The following is a 16,199-nucleotide window of genomic DNA, read 5'->3' as shown; positions in this document are numbered from 1 at the left end:
GAGCACCTCAATGCGGAGTTAACAAGCTCCACAACATTCGATGTTCATATTTAAATAACCTTAGAGTGCATGATAGATCATTGCAATTAAACCAAGTACTAACATAGCATGCCTGCTGTCACCCATCACACTATGAAGGAGGAATGAATCACATCAATACTATCATAGCAATAATTAACTTCATAATCTACGAGATTACAATCATAACCTACGCCAAGTACTACATGATGCACACCACTGTCACCATTACACCATGGAGGAGGAATAGACTACTTTAATAACATCACTAGAGTAGCACATAGATGAATAGTGATACAAAACTCATATGAATCTCTCAATCATGTAAGAGCGGCTCATGAGATCATTGTATTGAAGTACATGGGAGAGAGATTAGCCACATAGCTCACGGAATTACGGCCCTTAGCCTCGAGGGGAGAACTACTCCCTCCTCATGGGAGACGACGGTGATGAAGATGGCGGTGGTGTCGATGGAGATGCTGCTCAGGAGGCACTTCCGCGTCCGGCGGCGTGACGGGAGACGCACACTCCTGTCCCCCGAGATCTTGGCTCCGCGAGTTCGGGGGTTTCGGCGACTTCGACTTCTCTCCGTGCGTTTTTAGGTCGAAGGCAATAAGTAGTCCGAAAGAGGGCGTCGGAGGCCGGCCGAGGGGCCACACGCTAGGGCCGCGCGCCCTCCCCGGGCCGCGCCGCCCTAGGGTGTGGGGCCCTCGGGCCTCCACCTGACTTGCCCTTACGGCTCCGTGATTTTTCTAGGAAAATAGGGCCTTCGTCAAAATCCCGAGGTTTTTCCCGAAAGTTGGATTTCGCACAAAAACGAGACACTGAACGATTCTGCTGAAAACAGCGTTAGTCCGTGTTAGTTGCATCCAAAATACACAAATTAGAGGCAAAACAATAGCAAAAGTGTTCGGGGAAGTGGATACGTTTTGGACGTATCACAACCTTGAAGCCAACATATGGTTCAAGAATTGCCTTTGGACAACTCCTACAAATATAACTCAATGCAAACATTAGTCCATAGGGATTGTCATTAATTACCAAAACCTATCTATAATTTCTTATGTTCCATGCTACTTTTATGATGATACTCACATGTTTTATACACATTATATGTCATTATTATGCATTTTCCGGCACAAACCTATTGACGAGATGCCGAAGAGCCAGTTGCTATTTTTACGCTATTTTTGGTTTCGAAATCCTAGTAAGGAAATATTCTCGGAATTGGACGAAATCAACGCCCGGGGTCCTATTTTTCCACGAAGCTTCCAGAAGACCGAGAAGTAACGAAGTGGGGCCACGAGGCGACGACACGCCAGTGGCGGCGCGGCCGGGCCCCGGCCGCGCGGCCCTGTTGTGTGGGTCCCCGTGACGCCTCCTGACCTGCCCTTCCGCCTACTTAAAGCCTTCGTCACGAAACCCCCGATGCATCGAGAGCCACGATACGGAAAACCTTTCGGAGACGCCGGCGCCGCCAATCCCATCTCGGGGATTCAGGAGATCACCTCGGCACCCTGCCGGAGAGGGGAATCATCTCCTGGAGGTCTCTTCATCGCCATGATCGCCTCCGGATCGATGTGTGAGTAGTCCACCCCTGGACTATGGGTCCATAGCAGTAGCTAGATGGTTGTCTTCTCCTCATTGTGCTATCATGTTAGATCTTGTGAGCTGCCTATCATGATCAAGATCATCTATTTGTAATCCTACATGTTGTGTTTGTTGGGATCCGATGAATATTGAATACTATGTCAAGTTGATTATCAATCTATCATATATGTTATTTATGTTCTTGCATGCTCTCCGTTGCTAGTAGAGGCTCGGCCAAGTTGATACTTGTGACTCCAAGAGGGAGTATTTATGCTCGATAGTGGGTTCATGCCTCCATTAAAATCTGGGACAGTGACAGAAAGTTCTAAGGTTGTGGATGTGTTGTTGCTACTAGGGATAAAACATCGATGCTTTGTCTAAGGATATTTGTGTTGATTACATTACGCACCATACTTAATGCAATTGTCTGTTGTTTGCAACTTAATACTGGAGGGGGTCGGATGATAACTCTGAAGGTGGACTTTTTAGGCATAGATGCATGCTTGGATAGCGGTCTATGTACTTTGTCGTAATGCCCCGATTAAATCTCATAGTACTCATCATGATATATGTATGTGCATTGTTATGCCTTCTTTATTTGTCAATTGCCCAAGCTGTAATTTGTTCACCCAACATCTGTTATCTTATGGGAGAGACACCACTAGTGATCCGTGGACCCCGGTCCTATTCTTTACATCCGAAATACAATCTGCTGCAATTGTTCTTTCTCGTTCTTCGCAAACAATCATCATCTTCCACACTATACATCTAATCCTTTGTTACAGCAAGTCGGTGAGATTGACAACCTCCACCGTTACGTTGGGGCAAAGTTCCGTGATTGTGTTGTGCAGGTTCCACGTTGGCGCCGGAATCCCTGGTGTTGCCCGCACTACACTCCGCCGCCATCAACCTTCAACGTGCTTCTTGACTCCTACTGGTTCGATAAACCTTGGTTTCTTACTGAGGGAAACTTGCTGCTGTGCGCATCACACCTTCCTCTTGGGGTTCCCAACGGACGTGTCAACTACACGCATCAGGCTCCATGCACTTTCAAGTATCTCTCTTTTAGTTGGTTATCTATGTATCCCTTGGTGTGAGTTATCGTTATGAAATATTAATGAGAAGTTTTATCATTTACTTTTTGCACACCTTATTTTAGTTTGCAGTTTCGGTTATATGATTGATCTTGTTATTAGTATTGACATCACTCTAGGAGCATCAAGTAAATCTATTTGGTTTTGGCAAACTTAGCATTGGTCAATAGCAACAATACTTTGAAGTTTAAGTAGAAAAGAGGGAAAGACATGTAGATATATTACTTCATTATCCTTTCTTGTTAGCTAATGAGCTTAGTATTCTGAAGTTAAAATTGCTTGTGCTTACAAGGAAGATGCATGATTGTTTCTATCACATGTATATTTGTTTGTTTCCCTCAACTCTTATGCTTGCTAACCAACCTTGCTAGCCAAAGACCTATGACCGAGAGGGAATACTTCTCGTGCATCCAAAACCTTAAACCAAACCTATGCCATGTGCGTCCACCATAACTACCTACTTTGTGGTATTTTGTGCCACTCCAAGTAAATACTTCATGTGCTACCTTTAAACAATTCAAAACTTTATTACTCCTTATTTGTGCCAATGTTTTATAGCTAATGAGGAAGTATGTGGTGTTTCATCTTTCAATCTTGTTGGGCAACTTTCACCAATGGACTAGTGGCACATCCGCTTATCCAATAATTTTGCAAAAAGAGCTGGCAACGGGGTTCCCAGCCCCAATTAATTAACCTTCACTAATAATTCTCTTCACATGTTTTGCCCTGATTTATCAGTAAGCAACTTAATTTTGCAAATAGATACTCCTCCATGGTATGTGAAATGTTGGAAGGCACCCGAGGATTCGGTTAGCCATGGCTTGTGAAAGCAAAGGTTGGGAGGAGTGTCATCCATAAATAAAACTAAAGTACATATGTAAACAAAAGAGAAGAGGGATGATCTACTTTGCTGGTAGAGATAACGTCCTTCATGGGAGCCGCTCTTTGGAAGTCTGTTTGGCAAGGGGGTTAGAGTGCCCACTACCATTCGTTGACAACAACAAACACCTCTCAAAACCTTACTTTTATGCTCTCTATATGATTTCAAAACTTAAAAAGCTCTAGCACATGATTTAATCCCTGCTTCCCTCTGCGAAGGGCCTATCTTTTACTTTTATGTTGAGTCAGTAAACCTATTTCCCTCTATCTCAAGCAAGCAATTGAGTTGTTGTGATCCAACCATTTATATTGTGATCTATGTAATCATATCTTTTATTCTTCCTTGTTTAGTACAAATTTTATCTGAATGAATATGACTCTGAAGGTTATCAAAGACTATGAGGAGATTGTTATGACTGAGCATGTAAGATCTGCCATATAAGCTCTAATATAAAAGCTTTGCTCAAAAGATAAGTACAATCTGTTAATTGTTCTTTGACCAAGAACGAAGTTTGCCATCACCAATTATGATTTCCTATGCACCTTTATTTGTGATTATCCTTTACTTGTTTCAAATTGAGTTATATGAGGAAGTTGTTCACTAGAATGTCTTGTGTGAATTAATAAATGTGATGCTTCTTGTCCGTATTTTATTTATCGACTCTTCACTCCATAAACATGTGGTCTTGTTTACCGAGTTCAGTTTCGCTTGGGGACAAGCGAAGTCTAAGCTTGGGGGGGAGTTGATACGTCCATTTTGCATCGCTATTTTATATCATAATTTACTGTTATTCATTGATATATTTCATATTTAGAGATGATACTTATGTTATTTCACCTATTTTGCATGTTTCATGATTTTTGGAGAATCACTCACCGGAGTCAGGATTCTGCTGGAAAAAGCACCGTCAGGATACAATATTTCTGAAGATCAACAATTGACGGAGAATACACCGAAGTTCCTATTTTCACAGATGACGGAACCAGCCAAAAGGGGGAGCTAAGGTGGGCCGTCATGGGCCCCCACAGGCCGGCGCGGGCTCCACCCTGGTCGCGCCGCCTTGTGGGGAGGGGGCCCACGACCCCCCTCGGCCATCTCTCCTTCGCGTACTTCATCTCCCAAAAACCCTAAGGCGAGGGGGAACATCGAGAATAGACAGAGCCGCCTCTTCGGGGCGGAAAACACCAGAGAGAAAAGAGCTCTCCGGCAGGCAGAAATCTGCCGGGGAAATTCCCTCCCGGAGGGGGAAATCGACGCCATCGTCACCGCCATCGAGCTGGACTTCATTGGGATCATCTCCACCGCCGACACCATCATCTCCACCGCTGCACCTCGTCTCCGCTGTAACATCTAGGGTTAAATCTTGATTATTTCATAGGGGAAACTCTCCCGGTATTGATTACTCCTTGTTATTGATGCTATTGAGTGAAACCATTGAACCAAGGTTTATGTTCAGATTGTTATTCATCATCATATCACCTCTGATCATGTTCCATATGATGTCTTGTGAGTAGTTCGTTTAGTTCTTGAGGACATGGGTGAAGTCTAAATGTTAGTAGTGAACTATGTTGAGTAATATTCAATGGTTTGATATTTAAGTTGTGGTGTTATTCTTCTAGTGGTGTCATGTGAACGTCGACTACATGATACTTCACCTTTATGGGCCTAGGGGAATGCTTCTTGTATTCGTTCGCTAATTGTGGGGTTGCCGGAGTGACAGCAACCTGAACCCCCGTTGGTACATCGATGCAGGAGGGATAGCAGGATCTCAGAGTTTAAGGCTGTGGTTAGATTTATCTTAATTACTTTCTTGTATTTGCGGATGCTTGCAAGGGGTTTAATCACAAGTATGTATTAGTCCTAGATAGGTTCATCCATACAACACTTATCAAAACAATGAAGATTAATCAACTATATGAAGCGAAAGCACTAGACTAAATTCCCGTGTGTCCTCAAGAACGTTTGGTCATCATAAGTAAACAAACCGGCTTGTCCTTTGTGCTAAAAAGGTTTGGGCCACTCGCTGCAATTATTACTCTCGCATTTTACTTACTTGTACTTTATTTATCTGCTATATCAAAACCCCCTGAATACTTGTCTGTGAGCATTTACAGTGAATCCTTCATCGAAACTGCTTGTTAACACCTTCTGCTCCTCGTTGGGTTCGACACTCTTATTTATCGAAAGTACTACGATACACCCCCTATACTTGTGGGTCATCATGGGTCGCCGTCTTTCACGAACCCGCTGGTTCCCCACGCGGAGACGCCTCGGATACCCCAAGCGGAGAAGGCCCAGCGCTGACGGTAAGCTTCGGCGATGTAGCATCGCGAGATGCATGAAGGGTGGAGAGGCGGGTGCGGGAACATGCGGTGGCCAAGGGAAATAACAACGACGAGGCAGGCCTGCCGCGCCCCGACCGACGGCCAGTAGAGTATGGTTTAATTTAGATTAGTTTAAATTTCATTCAAACTTTTGTAAATGAAGCTAATTTTGAATGAAATTTCAAAGTTTGTTTAATCTTGTTTGTTTAAAATATTTTGGGAATTTTCTTATAGGGATTGTGGGTATGGGCAGCCCCTCCCAAAGTAGAGGGGGCAGGTGCCGGCCCGTCAGAGATGGTCTTATATTGCGTGGACTCGCTCCAATGACAGCGTAAATCAAACTTCTTTTTTTGGCGGGTAACATAAATAAGACTTCTGATTGCCACATCCACGGCTTGGGGAAATCAGTTTGTTGTTCGCTCGGTGCCAATTAATCTGGGTTCGCACGTTTCCCGCGCGTGCATCAGCTGGAATCACCGGTGCATGAGCAGTTAGGGAAAGGCAGTTGGTCACGCATGGAGGGTCTTGTTTTGAGCAACGGGTTCCGCTCGAAGAAGTTTGCCGGCCGGAGCTCGAACCCGCCGCTCACCGTCGGCATCACCGGGAAATCATCCTGGTACGGTATGTGGTGGATGCCCACAGTGTACCACAGCACGATGTCCTCATTCCGTATCCCCCTGTCCCTCCCGCTCCAGGCGGCCAGGCCGTCGTCGCCGGTGCTCTGGTCGGCGTACAGCCCGGGCGCCCACTTCTCGTCCCTGTTGTACGGCGTCACCCACAGCTGCTTCTTGCTATAGCTCGCTCGCCGCTGCGGGTAGTCGTCGTCGTCCAGCACTGACGCCGCCGTTGCGCCGCCCGGGACGACACGGTACCCGACCTCGTTGCCCATCCTCGTCCTCCTGTTCGGGTTCACGATCAGCAGATCCGCGGGCGCCGCGTTCACGTCCACCTGCGCATCCGCCTCTGTCTCGGCCACCTCCCGACGCACCGTCCAGTAGCTTTTCCGTGGCGTGCCGGCGGTGTTGCGCCTCGTGGTGATCATGTTCTTGACGAAAGAGTTGTTGGTGCCGTCGACGTCGAGGTCGAGATAGTAGGTGACGTAGTGGTCGTGGTAGACGGCGAGGGTGTTCTCCGCCACCAGCGTGCCATGCGCGTCCTCCCTGATCTGGTCGGCGTGCGTGTAGTCCGTCCCCTTCACCTCTAGGAGACCTGTCAGAGATACCTGCAAATTCAACGTATCAAACACTACACACCGCAAAATTAGTTCTTCTCTTTTATTCGGTATGATTTGCTTCGAAGCATACCACGAATTTGATGGAGCCGCTCGTCTTGAACTCCCAATCCAATATGTAGTCATAATTCCCGCACGACACCACCATCCTCACCACCAAGCTCACGTCAGGCCGGACCTCCGTGATCTGCATCAGCCGATCCAAGCACATCAGATCATCATGCGCGTACAGCGGAAATGCACAATCGAGCTGATGTACTTACCAGTCGGTCGGGGAAACCGGCCTCGGTGTGGCGCCACGCGACGTCGCCGGCGTACCGCTCGAAGACGCAGATCATGTTCTTGTTCTCGACGGGCTTGCCGTCCTGGCCGGCGTAGTAGCCGTCGAGGTACGCGGCGTTGGCTGGGCAGTCGGCGCCCGGCTGGAGCGGGAAGGCCCAGAGGCCCAGGCCGTACTCGCCGGCGTCCAGGAACGTGCGGTAGTACCACTCTTCCGCCGGGTCCATGTACGGCACGAAGACCTCCGACACGAACCCGCGGTAGAGCACCCTCCGCCGCGCGCCGGCCTTGGCGTCGTGGATCGAGGCCAGTGAGATGACTGTGCCGGCGCGCATGTCAAAGCCCACGTGAAACTCCCAGTTGGCCCACCTGTGGTATTTGCAAAATGTATGTGAGCTAGTCTGCTGAGCAGGTCACCTAGCGCCAAGATGCTCATCTTACAGAAAGTTTAAATACTAGTAGAGTCCGCGGTGGGGCTCGTGCGGCAGGCTTATCTGTTAAAACTAGCCATGGGGTGTAAACGGATCGGATCAGATCGAATTTGCCTCGTAGCATATACTTTGCCACATATTTTTTCTCGGATTCGGATCGGAGCGGATATTAACCGGTTTCTAATTTGAATGCGGATATATCGGACCGCGAATTCAAATCGGAAATGGGGAGGACTCGGACCGGAAAAAAAGTATTAGGATGTATGCTCATCGGTTGATAGATATAGCTTTTGCAAATATTGAGAGGGATTTGAACTTTTAATCTTACATAGTTAAGAAAAGAGAGACACACTTTATGCTAAAACTCAAGCATTGATAGAATTTAGAGCTATACATGCTCCCCAAATAAATTATGTAACTCAGTAGATTTGCTATACCATATCCTATACCGTATCCGGAGCACAACTTCGGAATCGGATATCCTTATCCTCCGGATTCTTTAAAATCAGATATAGACACATTAAAACGGATTCAGGCCAGGTTTCGGCACGAAAATTATCCTATCCGTTTACACTCCTAGGCGTTTTGGAGGCCAAGCTACACGTAGCTCTTTATTTTTAAAAACTTAAATTTATTATTTAAAGTTTTCAAAAAACTTGAAATAAAGTTCTAGAGATAGCCAGTGATGCATGCTACAAATGGTGCAAAATCTCAATGCAAACTAATTTGTGTTATAGGCTACACAAAATTGACAAAATCTGACAAAGTTAGTAGTATTGAAATGTGTACTATTCACTATAAAATTTGTTAGAATTGTCATTTTTTTGCAGCCTAGAATGTAAAGTAGTTTTGTATTGAGATTTTACACCATTGTAGTATATATCATTGGCTATCTCTAAAATTTTGATTTGGATTTTTCAAAATTTTGAAATACGTATTCTGAGTGTTTGAAAATAAAGGGCTATGTGTAGCTCGGCCTCCGTTTGATGTTTACCGTGACGTTAGGCTTCTCTTATGTTTGTCAGGTAGAATTTTTGCTTAGTTGGAAGAGAAAAAGAAAAAAGAGAATGTTTTCTTCCTTTAGCTAAGGGATAATAAGAGATGACTATTTTACCCATTGTATGACTTGTCTTCTCTTAGCTACACAATTTTCTACTTTAAATAATTAATTTCCATTTATTGTAAGGGATGACAATAAGAGATAATGCATTGTACCCCTAATATTTACCATCTTCTCTAGATGACGTGGACTACTAAGAGAAGATATGTCTTTCCTACCATTGTACATGCCCTAATGCTAAAACTAACATGTGGTAACTTGTTGTAAAATAGGTTAGATGTTACTGGCAATAAAAAGGCATGTAATAAATTAATAGAAACACACACAAGTGAGATCTAGATTTTAAATAATCGCCGATATATATCCAATTGTCAAACGGATTATGAATCGGGCCATTTTGAGCTACAAAACATCTTCATCTTGAAATTAGATTGCAATGTGTCAATGTCGTTATTTTCCTTTCTACACCTAAACATTTTCATCAAGAGAAGTCGAGTTTCTACCAAGATGTAGATTATCTAATTTCAAGAAAATTTGAGTTTCTGTAAATGTGTCGACATAGCCACCGGGGTTATTTTCCCTATTCATAATTCAATCAAGAAAATGCTTCTTCCAATTTGTTCGGTAATGGTCCAACTGGATTGAACGATATTTATATGAATCTATATTTATTCTATTTCACCTTTTCTACGTAAGTGTTTTTGGTTAATGTAACTAGATCATCAAAGTTTCTATGACCTTACATGAGATTCCTAGCAAGTGTAAACTCATGAAAAGACGAGTTTCTACCAAGCTGTGGATTATCTTTCCTTGTATTACAATCACAAGCAAAATTCAGGTGATACATTTAAGGAGTCACGTTCGGATATTTCTATATTTTAAATGTCTTGCATTGCAAAGAGGCCCTCAATTCGATCAAGTTTGACTGGCTGATTGTTTTCATTTAATCCAATTTTAAGCTAGTGTGCCTTTGGTTGGGACTGCATAGACCCTAAGAGCCCACATCTTCTCAACTTTCTCGCTTACATGTTGTGCTAATCTCTCCGTGGGGCTTCACCGACCACAACTAGGGAAGTAGAAACACACTTTGCAGTTGGATGGAAATTTCTTAGGGCATGAATTATGGGGGAAGCTATATGCCATTGCCACACCCACACGTAAACACAAAGCTAAAAAAATGATGAAATAGGATGTATGAAGAAAAATTTCCCATTGCATGCCACTGCCTCATTGGGGGCCATTACCTCTTTCTACAGAGATTCCTTTCCTTCCCATCTAGTAGCATTTGTATGTTGGAGGTACACAACTCACCACTCTTCGTTCTTTTTTGATTTCTCTCTCTTCGGTCCCCCTTCCCCTCTTTCTTCTACATTTATCTGCCGAGGATGCGGCTTCCCCTGCAAGAGACTACTTGGTCTGTACAAAAGCGAGTTGCAGGTTCAGGTCTGACATCCAAGCCTAGTGGCTTGCGCGGAAGCGAGTTGTGGCTAGGCGGTGGCCATACCCTTTATGTGCAAAGAGTGTTCTGTCTTTTGCTTATCCAACAACATATATAGGAAATTTACTACTGACCATGCATGTTCAGCGGTGACTATCCAAGTACCTGACACAGATTATCAATGACCAACATCTATTAGTCGCCCGTATGTGATGTGGGACACTGGCGATTTGTCACACCACTAACAAGCCCTTAGGACGGCGATGACCAGGCCGGAAAACGCATGGCGAAACAATGCTGATCGGCGATTGCTTGTTAAGCTCGTCAGTGATGAAACACCGAGCAATTGTATAATGCCGAAGTGAATCCTTCAGAGTACAAATTGATGGCGCTTAATAAACCCACGAGTGGTGATGCACAACACTTTACCGACACCTTAGTGCAAGGGTCGGTAACATGGGGTTGGTTGTGTATGCTTTGTAGAACCTTTGTTCCTTTTTATTAGATGTTTTAGCAAGCCCAATTGACTTGCAGAAACTTCTTATAAGAAGGTATAGAGGGAGTAGTTGTGAGCTAGCATTTCCCTCCACTCATATAAGTCACTGTTGTTTGGATCATTGTGAACAACATATAATTTGTTCTGTTTCATACGGAAATGTTTATTTGTGAGCTGCTTACAAATTCTTATTTCCAACTCAACAATCCCCAGTGGATTTCTATCAGAAAACAAAATCAATGCACATAACTTTACTTGTTGTAGATGGTTCGTGCCATTCACTTTTTACTCTGAAAAGTATAATGCACTTGCGCTCTATTTATCTGCTTTCGCTGCTTAATCCTGTGAAGTCTATGGAGAAATGTGTTTCTATCGTGAAAGCTAGCTAGCGTGTAAGGTTTCAACAAGATTTGTTTGCACACTAATCAGAGTCGAAGTTCTGAAACAAGATGAAACTTGACAAAACTTACATCGCAAATCTTAAAGCATGAAACTGGACGGTGCTAACGTGCACGTTAGATTAGCCGAACTCTGAAGTCCATATGCTATTTTCCTGTGCATCAACCAAAGACACATCTTGCAAAAATTCCTGCGTATTAAAATCATGTGGAAGTTCACCGTGCGTGCTCAATGCTGCATTTTCTTACTCCAGCATTTTCGAATTTATGCAATCCAAAGAGCCTCCTTAGATTTTCCTTGGTCCCAGCCTGACAAGGAGTCATCTATCTTGAATTATTTCATACACGAATTGTCTAGAGGGCATAAAGAGAGTAGGTGGCCGGTGTGTTCAAGAGAAATGATGATGTGGAAGACCCTGTCACGGTCATTGTAGGCTCGTGTACAGCGTGCAATATAAGTACAAATTAACACAACGTATTCTTTGTTTGTTAACTCAATACACACGCAAGTTTTAATGAGGAGACCATGCCTGGCAACACGGGGTGGTTGTGAGAGATCACCGCGGAATAATGATACGTGGACAAGCATTGCGGTATGAGCATGTATCTAGCGTCATGGTGATGAAAGCGTTGGCAATCCGAGATAGTGCAAGATTGGCAGTCGAGAGGGGCTACACTGATGGTCTGATGCCAAGGCAGTAATCCAACTATACATGGATGGTGGATAAGGTAGATCAGTGTTAAAAACCATATGCTATAAGATTAGAGAAATTACGAGAGCTTTGTCTTGTGTTAGTGTTTCTTGCGTTGGAAGAGATGCTAACCAAGTTGCCCATCTTTACGCTAATCAAGCTAGTTCGATTAAGAAGAAATGTCTGTGAATTATATATTCATGTGCTCTTATCATCACTTTTTTAGATGATTGTAATCATGTCGAGTAATAATTAATAAAGTTCTCTCTGATTCGCCAAAAAAAAAAGTATTCTTGGTTTGTTCGTGTGCGTGTTCTTTTGGCCCTGTTTGATCTTTTCAATTCGAATCAGCAACAACGGATCTTTTTCGGCTGATCAGTCAAAACAAAGAGCAATGTCGCATTCGCACAAGCTGCTCTCCACATGGCGTAACTAAGGCTGACTTCTTTTGGGCTTGTGAACCGGCTTCGGGGTTGTAGGCAGCTGAAGCCCAAAAGAAGTGTCCAGCTTGAGGCCAGCTTAATTTCACCGTGAAGCTCCAATCCTGTGTATACCCAGAAACTGCTCTGGACCAGTTTCGGCAGTTTCCCGAGCTTCTCCACCGATGAACCAAACGCTATATGGCACTACCCCTTCGTTCCCATTAATTACACCAAACTGCCACCGCAGTCAACCCAAGCGACACCCTGTTCTCTCCCTCCCGTCCACTTTCCCCCTGTGAGAAACGAGCATGCCATGTAGGGTCTCCGCCGGCGACCAAATTTCCCCGCCACTGGCTGTATACTCCGCTGCTCGCCCGCAGCTTCTCCGTCTATCCTGCCTCCCGCCCGCCTCCTCCGATCTCCGCCGGTCGTGGGCACGCTGCTGAAGCCTGGCCCGCCCGCCCGTCTCCCTAGCTCGCCCTCATGATCCACTCCGGCGTGATCTGCTCCGCCTCCGCCGAAGAGCCCGGGATCTCTCCCGAGCACATGAGGCAGGAGCCCCGCCGACCGACGTGACTCTGCTCCGCCTCGCGTCAGGCACGCGGAGCAACTGCCCTGGCTCGATTGGAACACGTGAGCGTCCGATCCAGTTCACCAGGCCAGCTCGAGTCTGTCTTCCTGTTAGCATGATCTTTGATTTCTTTTAGCTGGGGCGCTGCAATCTGATGCTGGTACAGCTTAGATGCACATACACGCATGTTTAATGGATGAATGGTGGTCTAGATATGCGCATGCATTTTTCCTCCGTTTATTTTGCCCCCGTTCCTCAGATATGATTATTGCACTCCATGTTGTAATTTACAAAAATGGTCTAGATTATTTATTGCTCATTGATAATGATGTTACGAATTGAGCTGGGCAAATTTTGTATTTAAGGGTGTTTCGGACTTTTCACAACTTAACACAACAAATAAGCTAAAATGTCACAAGCCCAAAAGAATAGGAGGAACAGTTTCTGAGAGTTTCTCCTCACCACAGTTTCTGCCCACCATTTTTCATAAGCTGGCTTATGCATAAGCCTAAGCCCAAAAGAAGTCACCCTAAAGCCTGCAGCAAGTTTTTGGTTTATGTCGGCTGATTCAAAAAGGCGAGTTTCAGCGAGTACCTGACGAAGTGGCCGTCGATGTGGAAGCCCCTGCCCTCCGGCTGCACCACCACGCCGGGCGCCGCCGCGGGTCCGGCATACGGCGTCCCGGCCTTGCCGGTCTGGTAGTCCGTCCCTTCGGCCTTGGGCACCGGGTACACCACCCTATCCCTGTACTCGACGATGGCCATCCGGTCGAGGTCCACCACCAGCGTCACGCCCTCCAGCGGCCGCGCGTAGAAGTTGGCCGTCGCGCCGGCCACGAAGCACAGCAGCTTCACCACCCTCCGCTGCCGCACCTTCTCCTCCGAGCTGCCGGCGTCGCCGAACCACCCGACGGGGAACACGGCGCAGAGGACGTCGTCCATGTCCACGCCGCGACGGCGCACGGACTCCACGAACGGCGCGTGCCTAGGCGGCAGCGCCACCGCCGTGAACTGCTCGTCCAGCGTGAGCATCGGGAACCCCGTGCCGTGGTGGACAGCGTGCGAGAGGACGGAGGGCGCCGTGGCGTCGGTGATGTCGACGCGGAGCTCGTGGGACTGGCCGCCGGCGCAGGCGACGACGAACGCGCGGCGCGGCAGGGCGGTGCGGGAGGAGGAGGAGCGTGCCTCGGCGTAGGATAGGACGTCCGGCTTGTCGGGCTCATCGAGGCCGACGTAGTGGAATGTGAGCGGGCGAGCGGGGACGAGCGGCGAGGCGAGCACGGCCGCGCGGACGGCGGTGAGCTCCACGGGTGAGAGAGGGTCGAGTGGGTGCGGATGGCTGGATGCTGCTGTAGTCAGGATGGAGAGCGCGGCGAGGATGAGAGGAAACGACATTGCGAGAGGGGCGGCATGCGACAGCAAATGCCTCGTCACGAGCTGAGATCGTACTAGGATCATCTACGGATATTGGCATTGCCTGACTGCCACGGCGCGGTGCTATATAGTGTAGACAAGAGTTGGACTACTAAGGGCATCTCCAGCGCCATGACACAAACGGATGGCTGAGACAGTTTGCATCTGTCGGGCCGAAAATACGTCTGGTACCCACCTCCAGCGGGTGACGCAAAGTGACCGGGCGTCCGTGGCGATGCAAACCTGGCTCAAATATGCGTCTAGGATGCGACTCTGCGGACGCGGCGCGGACATGCAAAGTGTCCGCTCGCGTCTGGTGGACGTTTCGTCAGGCCCGCCTGGCAGCGACCCTGTGTTGATGCGTCTTCTCAGACGCGCCAGCGACTGGCATCGAGGCGTCGTTTCGGCAGTCTGCGGCCGCGTAAATGGCTATGCCTCGCATGACGCGTGGCCGTTGCCTACCTATGCGCACGAAGTAATGGCGATGCCACTCATACCGCGGCCGTCGCCTGCGTCTAGCCTATACAAACAGGGGCGCGTGCATCTCATCTCCTCCCACACTAACCCTAGCCGCTGCGCAACCTCCACCGTAGCCCCGCTCAACCTCCACCTTTGCCACCATGAGCAGCGCCGGCCGCGGCCAGGCTGCCGCACCTCCACCTCCACCTCCACCTTCGACTCCACCTCCCCCGGCCTCGAGCTCCGACGAGGAGTTCGACAACGACGACGACAGCACAGGCGACCTCCTCGACCCGGTGAGGGACGCCAAGTTCCTGGCTGACGCGGAGAAAGAAGCAGAGGAGGAGCGGGCGGGGTCACATGGCGTTCGACGCCGAGATGGAACGCCGCAGGGTGGCGGCTGCGGCTGCCGGAGAGGATGACGACTCCGACATCTCGTGGTCTTCCGATGATCCTGATGCGCCTACCCCGGAGGAGAAGGTGGTGGAGCAGAGGGCGTTAGTCGAGTCCTTCGAGACGCTTGCTTGTGACGGTAAAGCACACGTCCGTTGGGAACCCCAAGAGAAAGGTATGATGAGTACAGCAGCGAGTTTTCCCTCAGTAAGAAACCAAGGTTATCAAACCAGTAGGAGATGAAGACCACGTGAAGGTTGTTGGTGAAGGAGTGTAGTGCGGCGCAACACCATGGATTCCGGTGCCAACGTGGAACCTGCACAACACAATCAAAATACTTTGCCCCAACTTAACAGTGAGGTTGTCAATCTCACCGGCTTGCTGAAAACAAAGGATTAAACGTATGGTGTGGAAAATAATGTTTGCTTGCAGAAAAGAAAAGAGAACAATGATTGCAGTAGGTTGTATTTCAGATGTAAAAGAATGGACCGGGGTCCACAGTCACTAGTGGTGTCTCTCCAATAAGATAAATAACATTTTGGGTAAACAAATTACAGTTGGGCAATTGACAAATAGAGAGGGCATAACAATGCACATACATATCATGATGACTACTATGAGATTTACTTAGGGAATTACGACAAAGAACATAGACCGCCATCCAGCATGCATCTATGCCTAAAAAGTCCACCTTCGGGTTAGCATCCGCACCCCTTCCAGTATTAAGTTGCAAACAACAGACAATTGCATTAAGTACTGTGCGTAATGTAAACAATATAAATATCTTTAGACAAAGTATTGATGTTTTATCCCTAGTGGCAACATCACATCCACAACCTTAGAACTTTCTGTCACTGTCGCAGATTCAATGGAGGCATGAACCCACTATCTAGCATAAATACCCCCTCTTGGAGTTACAAGTATCAACTTGGCCAGAGCCTCTACTAGCAACGGAGAGCATGCAAGATCATAAATAACATATATGATAGATCAATAATCAACTTGACATAG

The 16,199-nt window shown here is 47.0% G+C and overlaps 1 protein-coding gene across 1 annotated transcript; it reads right to left on the bottom strand.

Annotated features, from left to right (window-relative positions):
• Positions 1-6,369: 6,369 nt before the first annotated feature.
• Positions 6,370-14,318, bottom strand: LOC124672729 (primary amine oxidase-like). The gene is made up of 4 exons (XM_047208906.1): positions 13,519-14,318; positions 7,401-7,785; positions 7,211-7,324; positions 6,370-7,128 (listed from the first exon to the last, which is right to left on the bottom strand). The coding sequence occupies exons 1-4, from the start codon at positions 14,316-14,318 to the stop codon at positions 6,370-6,372; spliced, it is 2,058 nt and encodes a 685-aa protein (XP_047064862.1).
• Positions 14,319-16,199: the final 1,881 nt, after the last annotated feature.

Source organism: Lolium rigidum, chromosome 7 (assembly GCF_022539505.1).
Source record: "Lolium rigidum isolate FL_2022 chromosome 7, APGP_CSIRO_Lrig_0.1, whole genome shotgun sequence".
Classification (NCBI taxonomy): Eukaryota; Viridiplantae; Streptophyta; class Magnoliopsida; order Poales; family Poaceae; genus Lolium; species Lolium rigidum.
Note: the sequence above shows the minus strand (reverse complement) of the source record. Positions and strands in the feature narration are given on the sequence as shown.